This window comes from Crocuta crocuta, unplaced genomic scaffold (genome assembly GCF_008692635.1).
Source record: "Crocuta crocuta isolate KB4526 unplaced genomic scaffold, BGI_CrCroc_1.0 scaffold271, whole genome shotgun sequence".
Lineage (NCBI taxonomy): Eukaryota > Metazoa > Chordata > Mammalia > Carnivora > Hyaenidae > Crocuta > Crocuta crocuta.
In genome coordinates, this window is record NW_027527824.1 from 5,738,105 (window position 1) to 5,747,411 (window position 9,307).

Sequence of the window (9,307 nt, forward strand, 5' to 3'; positions counted from 1 at the left end):
CTAGTGAGGGAAAGGGATTTGCTCAGGTCCCACATTTTGCCAACAGTGGACCTGGGCTTTGGAAGCAGGCCTGCTGTGCCGGAGGCTGTGCTTAACCGCTACACCCTTCTGGCCCCTTGGCAACCCCCCACCCCCCCATCCCCGCCCCTGAGCCTCAGCATCCTGGGCCACCGAGATGGGGCATCAGTTGATTCTTCCTCGCTCCTGCACCGGCCTCTCTCCATGGTGCTCCGGCTGCCAGCCTCTCCCTGCAAAGCTGGCTTCCCTCTCTGCTTCTGCTTCAGGCCCATCTCACTTCCCTAGAAGGATCCAATCCCTCTTCCCTCCTCTGGCCTCCCTCACCCCCACACCTCCTCCTTCCCCTTTCCCCCCTCCCTGCACCTTCCCTCCTTCCCTTTCTCCCTTGGGTTTGGCTTTACAAATAAAATATAAATTTAGCTAAGAGCTCATACCGCAAAAAGGGAAGAAGCGAGAAGTATAAGCAGCAAACAGTTTAAAAGTAAAAACCCTGCCTTTGGGTCCTGCAGGGAGGGAACCGGAGAAGGTCTTCAGGTCTCTGCTCTTGGCGTCTCTGGACTGTCGTTTTCCACCACCAAGTGAGGCTGAGGAGGGACCTCCTGGGCTCTCCCCGCAAACAGCAGTGCCTTTTCCAGCCAGCAGGATGCCTGTGGCTTCCGGAGGCCCTCCCAGCTCCATACTCTGTCTGTTGTCCAGGACTGTTGCTTTGGCTAAACAGGCTAACTCTCAAAACCCCAGTATCAGACAGTCCCATCTTAGTATGAACTTGGCTCATCTAGCCGGCTCAGGTCAAGATCCCGAGGGGCTCGGGAGGAGGGAGGGGAGGAGACTTGGAACATGGGGTGGGGGCCGCAAGAGGGCTCTGGCGGCCGACCGTGTGTGTGTGTGTGTGTGTGTGTGTGTGTGTGTGTGTGTGTGTGTGTGTGTGTGTGTGTGTGTGTGCGTGCGTGTGTGTGTCCCTCTCTCTCTCTCTCTCTGCAGGTGAGGACTCCATCAGCACCCTGGGCCTGATCCTCGGCGTGGGGCTCTCACTGCTGCTCGTGTCCATCCTGGGCTACAGCCTGGCCAAGTGGTACCAGCGTGGGTACTGCTGGGAGGGTGAGTGAGCGCCAGCCCCTGCCATCCCAGCCCCTCCTCTCTGCCGCAGTTGGCAAGTTCGGGTGGGGCTGCAAACCCCTCAGCATGGCATCATGCAAAAATATTTCCTGTGGTGGCTGCACTGGTTGAAGACTTGAGTGGGGGTGGCTGAGCCCTTGGGGTGTGTGTGTGGGGGGTGCTGAGCCTTTATTGAGGGAGTGAGGGCTCCTCCTACCCAGCGGGTAGCTGCCTTTCTCTTCCCTCCGAGCCCACGGGAGTCCATCCCCAAGGCGCGTGTGGGGCCCGAGGCCAAGGGCAGCGGGCTGGACAGGTGTCCCCCACCCAGGCTGCCCGTGGGTCTTGGGTTCCCCTCCCACGCTTGCCTCAGCTTCCCTGGGAGTCTTTTGGAATTTGCTGCGGGACTCCCAGCTCTGAGCACCATCTGCGCTTCCCAGAGGCCCGGGGAGAGTTGGCAGGGCACCCCAGAATCCCCAGACGCAGAGAGCACTTCTGGGGTCTGCAGTGGACGCCCACAGCGTCCGTGAATGTTTGCTGTGCACCTACTATGTGTCAGTGTGCCTTTGCCTAATAGGGCTTTCTTTAAAATTCCATGTAAGGATGGAATTCTTAGTCTCTGTTTCTTGTAGGTGAAGCTGGAAGGCCGAAGTCACTGGGTTAGAGACAGATGTGGGCCAGGTTCAAGCCTGGTCTGCTTCTTTGGGACTCTAAGCTAGGACTCCCTCTGTCCCAGGCTCATCAGTACACATAATGGGGGGGGGGGCGAACCCTAGTGGCAGGTTCTGCCCCCCAAAACTGGTGGTTCTGTCTGGGAAGATGGGGTAACCGACTGGCGTAGGGCCCTCCCACAGCATCCTGAGGCCCAGCCCGGTCTCCCCACTCCTCCCAGATGGGGTGAGGGAGCCCCAGACGTTCTCAGCTGATGGGCAGGTAGGTCTCCCCAGAGGTACTAACTTTCCCTTTTCTGATTGTCTTCCTAGGGCCTAATTTTGTCTTCAACTTGTACCAGATACGGTAAGTAGACCCAAGGCAGGGGTGGGGTTAGGTATGGCGCCAGCACTTAGAGTTTCTCTTCCTTGTCTCTTCCCCATCCCCCTAAGCAAACAAGAGAAAAGGAAGGAGCCAGGGTCTGTTTAGGAAGTTCAAGTTTAGAATGAAAACTTGAACTTGGACAGGATTATGTAAGACCATGCTAATGGCGATCCTCTTAACATTTACCCCCAGAGGGACCAACCGTCCATTCTATTCATTCACTCATTTATTCAGGAAGAATCTACTGTCCCGGGTGCTGTGGTATCAGTTTCTAGGCTTACAGGGAGCACTCTCTGTCTTCAAGTGTTTCACTGTCGGTGGTGGACACAGGCCTGACTACAAATAAGATAACTTCAGGCACAGTGTGGCATCAAAGGAAAGGAGGAAATGAAGACCACCAGGGATTTAGGGCGTGGGGGTCAGAAGGTCCTCCCGTGCTAAGCCGTCCTGTTCACTCTCTGCCGCAGGGCAGGCCTTCCCCTCCTCCTCTGGCCCCTGAGAAATGGGCCACCTCCTGTTCTGGAAGGTACATCAGTCAGGGAGTCACTGCCAGGAAGTTCTTCCCATGCGCTGGTGTAGGGAGTTGTGCTCCCAAGGAGAACCCAGTTTCCCAGCTCCCCAAAAACCCGATCGGATCATCTTTCTCAGGAACCTGAAGGAGCTGGAGGTGGGTCCACCCTTCACTATCAGTGGCCACATCAGCGGTTCAGATGGAGGCTACATGAAGTTCTCCGACAGGCTAGCCTGATGGAGGAGTGGCAGCCTCTGGAGCCCTGGAGAGGTGAGTGGAAGGTTGGTGAGTTCCTGAGTGAACCTCATGTCCTAGTAAGGTCTGCAGATGGTCCAGGTACCCAAGCCTATAGCGCCAAGGACTGCGCGGAACCCAAGAGGTGATTCCATTCATCCCTCCCCACTTCTAGGGGTGGCTCTGAGGGAGGTGATCTCAGGATCCAAGGCCCAGCGTCATGCTGTCCCCGCCACCTGCCAACACCAGACTGCTCTTTCCACCTGTGCATTCAACCATGTCCTGCCTTTCCTTCCTGGGGAGGTTCTATTTCTAATAGATGGAAGCTTCTAGAGTCGAGCTTTCTATCTCAACCCTTTGCTCTGAGTCGAAGGTTCTAGATGGTCCCTCCTTCCAAGAATCCTCTCTCCAGAGTGTCCTTTCTGAACTGAAAGCCTAGGAGCCGTCCCTGCTTTGTAGCTGGCTGGCCCTTGGGTCACATCTTCTCTCCCCCTGCCTTCAAGCCCATCCCCCTCCACATCATGGTTGCTTTTTCTCATCCACCTTCTCCCTCCAGCAGTTCCTCATGGACCCCCCCTCACCCCCACCCTTTCTCTCTTAGCTCCTCTTCCCACCTGGGAGAAGCCTCAGCAGGTGCAGTGGTTTGGAGGAATCCTTTCTAAGCCTCATCTCTCTGTTGCTTTCCCTTTGCTTTTTCTGCAGGAGGAGGCTCCTGGCTTGGCACCTGCGCCTCCCAGGGTCCCCGGGCTCCCTTCACCCTCCTGGGTCTTCAAGGCCTGGCCCGGTCCCTTATTGTGTACAATGACTATGGGTCTGCAGTTGGAGAACTCACAGGAGGGGTCTGGGCTCTGGAGACAGTCTTGTAGAATAGCTGTGGCTTTCTCATGCAAACCAAAATGGCAGGCATTGCCTAGGAGTAAAGACTCCCTTCTTAGGGGGCCCCTGAGCCTGTGGAGGGGTTCCAGGTACCCTGGTGAGCACAGCCCTCCCACCTCAGCCCAGCATGAGGGGAGTTCTCCGTGGGGCGTCCCCAGTCACTTCCCCTTGAAGGGCTGACTCCAGAGGCCGGAAAACCAGTCATATCTTCAATAGGCAAAGTCATGTGGGAGTGGAGGTGATTCCAGATACTGTTTTTAACCTTCCTACCAGAAACTGACTTCCCCTAAGAGCTGAGGGAGGAGCTTGGCCTTTGCCCCGCCCTGTCCCCCTCTGGGCTTGGTTCTGGTGCTTTTCAACCCTCCCACGCCCCTGTCTACCACCGGGGTCTCTCTTCCCTGTTGCTGACCAGCCGCCGTGCCTCCCAAATAATTTGGAGCCCACTACTGAAAATAGTCTAGAAACATGATCTTATTTGGTTTTCTAGGCTCCTGCAATGGGTGGGCGAACGTTGGGGGTGGAGAGCTCTGTCTCCCTATGCATTTCTGCATTTCCTGTGCAAGGCTTGCCCTGTGATGGGGAGGGCAGACCAGAAATGGTAGGAGTTGGGGAGGAAACCAGGCTAGGCTTAAAAAAAAAAAAAACCAACCAAAAAACCAAAAACCCAAAACCAACACAACCCAGCTAATGCACAAGGGAAATCACAAACCAGGTGTAGCTGGTGGACGGCAGGACTGTTTGCCTTGGGAGTCATTACTCTTTGCTCTGGTCTGTGTCCTACTTGACCTGAGGTGGAGCCCGCCCTGGGCTGTCTTCTTCCTAGGTCCTTAATGCAGCGTCGTTCAGTCCAGAGAGACTGAGCTCCTGGGGCAGCTGTGGACAGAGCAGAGCCTGAGAGAGGCACTGCCAAGGCTGAAGCCTGAGTGGGAATGACCCTCTGATGTCCCAGGACCAAGGTCGATAGGCTGCGGGAGCCCAGGACAGTGATAGGCGAGGAGGGAAGAAGTCATGTTATTTGTCCTCTGGACCTTGCTTCCTCAGGGCATGGTTTCTTTCCTGCTTTGGGTTCTAGCCCATTGGGGAGGGAGAGAGGAAGGAAGGAAGGAGAGGGTCATTACCAGCCCCTGCTCCCTCCCTCCGTGCCAGGATCTGGGGGCCATTTCTCCCAGTGTAGCCAAGTTCTGACTTAATAAACCAGGTCTCCTGATTTGGAGGTCTTCATCTGGGCCACAACCCTTCTATCGGAGTTGGTGAGAGCAGGGTAAGAGCCTCCATGGGCTTTGGATCCCTCCCTCCCTTGAAGGCTTTTATTGGGAGAGCAGCGAGGAGGCTTGGATGGGCTGACTTTGACCTCCTTCTTAGATTTCAGTCCCGAGGCTGGACCCCATTCTTGAACCCATGGGGTGTCCAGCCTCAAAAAAATCCTCTTGACTGTGCCCTGCTCAGCCTGGATCCTGGGGCTGCAGCCAATACAGGCTGCCCCAGGTCCCTGAATGTGCTCAGGGCTCAGCAACCTCAGTAACTTTGGGGAAGCATGAAAGGATGGGGCCCAGGGCCCAGGTGGAGCTGCCGTAGGTTTGGTGGCTTCAGGTAAGGAGGCAGGAGCAGCTGCTGAGGGCTGGGAGAACGGAGGGTATTTCCCGTACTTGGGAGCGGAACTGAGACTGGGCTACTTCCTCTTTTAGGGTCCTCTGACGTGCTCCCTGTCCCCTCTGCCTCCTTCGTGTTTTCCTGACTTCCGCAGTCCTCCGGGCTAACACGGCTTTACCCTTTACCCCAGGCCTCACCCAAGGATTCAACAGGTTTTTGTTGAGGGTCCTGAAGTGGTGGCTTCCAGCTTGTTCGGAAATGATTAGGGAGCAGAGGCCTGGAAACCTGGCTGCTGGTCTGCTTGGGCTGGGGACTCAGACCCCTCAGAACCTCGCTCTCCTCTTAACTATCCTTTCCGCTGGCCCCAAGAGCCAGGAGGCAGGCAGGAGGGCAAGCAGCTCTATGGACTGGCCGTTCTCAGTCCCTCTGTCACCCTGTTCCTCTTTAGTGCCTTTGCCAGGGCTTCTGGGAATGCCTCCTCCCTCCCTGCCACCCCCTCCTCACCACAACTAGGCTCCATGGTCATCTCACGTGTCCTCTTCCCCATGGCTGCCCTCAGGGGTCCTGGCTCACCGCCCCCCATTAGAGCCTGATGGGCCAGGTGGCCATGTTTCTTCCATTTGTGCTGTTCCCCAACCGGGGTGGGGGGTGGGGGGGGCTTTGTGGGCAGGGTCCTGTCCCCTAGGTCTTTAGTAACTGCCAGAAGTAGGCCATATAGGAAGTGCTCAAGAAATGGCTTCTGAGTAGAGTAGAAACCCCCCAGTGTGGCTACGGAGGGCTGCCCGGTCCTGGAGAGGGATGCACGGTGACCGGAGGAGGAACAGGAACTGCTTGCGCAGCACAGCCTGCAGAGGACACATTATCTTCATGCACATCGCGGTGACTTAAACCTGGTGGCAGCCTCGTGACGTGGGGAATCTGGTACTGGCTGCACATTGCCTCTGGGGAGACTGAGGCTCCAGAGGGGTAGCTTGCTTTGCCTAAGGCTGCTCAGCTGCTACTGTACTGGAGCCTGAGTAGAGTTGGAGGCCCCACCAAAAGGCTGACCTACAGGCTTAGCTGGCTGAGGAAGGAACAGTGTGGAATAGGGTCTGGTCTTGGCCCGCCCTGCCATGCTGTGTGGCCACGGGCTAGTCACTTCACGGTGGATATGCGTCTCGGCATCTGGAAATCGAGGGATCGGGCTACTTCTCCAAGGCTCTGCTCTTTTACCTGAAGGAGAAAAAGGATCTCTGTTTTCGTTGTTGTTTTTATCATCTCTCTGTATTCTGTGTCGAGCATAGGACCTGTCACATAGTAGGTGTTCAATAAACAAAAGATGCGAATACGAAGTATATAGTTCTGATTCTCTAACTCAGGAGGTGGGAGGTAAAAGGTGACCCCTGGACGTCCTTGAGACTCTGATGGTCTAGGATCCAAAATATTGCTCAGCCTCTCATTGACTTTGGGTAACTCTGACCGGCATCTAAGACTGGACCATTCCCAGCCCAAACTTCTTTACCAGCAAACCTGTGAGAGCAGAGCAGGGGCTCCGAATGCAGGGTCTCCCTTTGTCCTCACAGGGGAGGGGACAGAGGATCGAGGTCTGGTGAAATGATTTCCTTGAGGCCAGGCAAGAAGGTGTTTTCTTTATGATCCTTTGTCAGCCACTTTGAGCCTCTGTCCAAGCTGGCGGCTTCCCCGAGTCCCTGGTCCCCAAGAAGCCCCTCCCACTGGCTTCTGATCTCTCTCCCGGGTCCCCTGGGGTGGTGAGAAGGGCCCTGTCCTCGGCTCTGAGCTTCTCATTGACCCATTCCTTAGTCTTCCTTTTCCTTTTTCTTAAACCCCTTTGGCCTCCAAATCATCAAATTTTGCCCCTTCTTTATGCCAACTCAATTTCCACCTCCCCAGGGGGACGCCGAGACAGGTGGATCCTGTTGTCTTCTCACATTTAATTACACATACTCTCTGGCCTCCATAACTGAATTATTGATTATTCCCTCCATTCATTCACACAACTCCCATTAATAGGCCGTGAACTGTGGTAGGCACCGTGGCGGGCATCCCAGTCCCTCTTAAGACGAACTGAGCTCCTCTCCTGTTTGATGGGTACTTTTCTGCAGGCAAAATTCAGGTCTTCTACCTTTTCTGAATTTTCTGCGGTAGTTGTATGGCTCTGGCCATAGCCAGGAGTGTCTCAGGAAATTATGTAGAATATCCCTGTCTTTTCGGGGAAGCTCGGGCTTTGTTTGATTCCCGTCCAGTCTGGGGTGCTCTGAAAACCAAGCCTTTTGATTTTCTGTGCCCATCCTCAGTCGCGTGCAACCCGGTGGTCCTCGTCAGACCCCGGTCTGGCCCCAGAGTGCACACGGACGGTGACTTAGTCTGTTGAAGGGCGACCTTAAGGAATGGTTGAACCCAGGAAGAGGCTGGGCAGGCGAGGAGGGGTCTCAGCTCCCTACGAGGTTCTCTTTCAAACCTACTGATCTTGGTTCGTGCTGGTGGCCTTGCAAGACTGGTATCTGTGGTGCCCTCCTCTGCCCCAGGGGACCAAACCCTCCAAGTGGGAGCCCACGGGAGTATCATTACCATATTTAAAAAACTGCTTAGTGATCAAAAGCTGTCTAGAAGCAGTGATATTTAAGCAGATCTGGTACAAAACAGGAAGCCAGTGGCCTGGTGAATTCTCACATTTGGAGACCAGAAGTGAAAATGTTCTGTCTGCCCAGAGTAGCAAACAGGCCAGCAAAACAACAGGTGGGTAGTGCTGGAGGTCAAGGCCTTGGTGGGCTCCCCCGTCTCCCGGCTTTTTACCTGCAGGGCCATGGGGGGTTGTCTCCCCGCTCCCCAAAGCCTGGGATAAGGTGTTTCATACATAAGCAGGGAGCCTTTGGGAGGCCGATGGGTGGAAAATGTAAGAAGCCTCCAGTTTCACTGAAGCCCCAGTAGCTGGTGGGCCCCAGGTGCCATCGGATCTGAGGACAGTGAGGTCCCTTCCAGCTGTGAGGCTGTTGCAGAGCGTGGGTGACTTCAGTTCCACGGCGCTGGGGGAGGGGAGGAGTAGGTGGAGACACCTGTGCGCGTGCGTATACGCTGCAGAGATGACTGACCCGAGGAGGAGAGGGATCTATATTATTGCCCACTATATTCCCAGAGGGCCTGCCCACGGCAGGTGCTCAATGAATGTTAGCTGAAGGAGTGAATGACTGCGTGCTGAATATTTTCACGGTCCTTTGCCTTGCCTCCTGACCACATCCCCTTGCTCTGGGCTTCCTGTTTGGTCTGTAGCCCTGGGTCCCTACAATACCTAAGAGCTATAGGGTGAAAATCGCAGGGAAGGGAATAATCGTGGTAGAACATGACTAAGCTAAGGAGACAACAGGCCTGAAAATAAAATTTAAATCCCATTTATGTATCGCCTGCTTTCTCTTGGGCTCAGTCTAATGTGTCCCCAGGAACCATCTAGCTTTAGGCCACCGTTACCAGCATGGCCGTGTTGTGTTTGGACATCCGCCATCTTCATCTTCTTTCATATGCTTTTCCTTGTGAGGAAATCCGTTTGTGCATGCAATGATTTGTTATTCATCAAATTTACCGAACGCCTACACGGTGCGTTAGGCGTCGGTTGGGTGTGAAGGGTACGGAGACATTTCTGCCCTCTAGAGCTCATCGTGAAATGAGTACTAAGTGTGGTGGGACATTTGGTGACAGCAATATGCCCGGGGCATGAAAGAGAGAAGTCAGGTTGAAGCGTACTCTCTGCATTTGGCCAGGCAGACTGAGGCCCCACGTCGATGTGACATGACTGAGCTGGGTGAGCCGAGAGCCCAGGTCTCCTGAGTCCGGGCTAGCACAGCGTTCTTTCCACTCTCTGGATCTGTGGCCCATTCCTCTGTGTCCGTGGAGCATCTCCAGGCCGACAGCGTTCCACGGAGGGCTGGCCGTGGGCCTGTCTGTCAGTTTGAGTAACAT

At 55.1% G+C, this 9,307-nt stretch overlaps 1 protein-coding gene across 3 annotated transcripts in view; it reads left to right on the top strand.

Moving 5' to 3' along the window:
- The first annotated feature begins 536 nt into the window (after positions 1-536).
- The window catches only part of SMIM35 (small integral membrane protein 35), a 12,428-nt gene continuing 3,657 nt past the window's right edge, over positions 537-9,307 (top strand). For all 3 annotated transcript variants that reach the window (XM_077777385.1, XM_077777366.1, XM_077777375.1), the window contains exons 1-4: positions 537-806; positions 1,000-1,116; positions 2,094-2,127; positions 2,794-2,926. In XM_077777385.1, the coding sequence (XP_077633511.1) occupies positions 662-806; positions 1,000-1,116; positions 2,094-2,127; positions 2,794-2,893 (396 nt within the window). In that variant the 5' untranslated portion in view covers positions 537-661 and the 3' untranslated portion in view covers positions 2,894-2,926. The remainder of the gene's footprint in view (positions 807-999; positions 1,117-2,093; positions 2,128-2,793; positions 2,927-9,307) is intronic.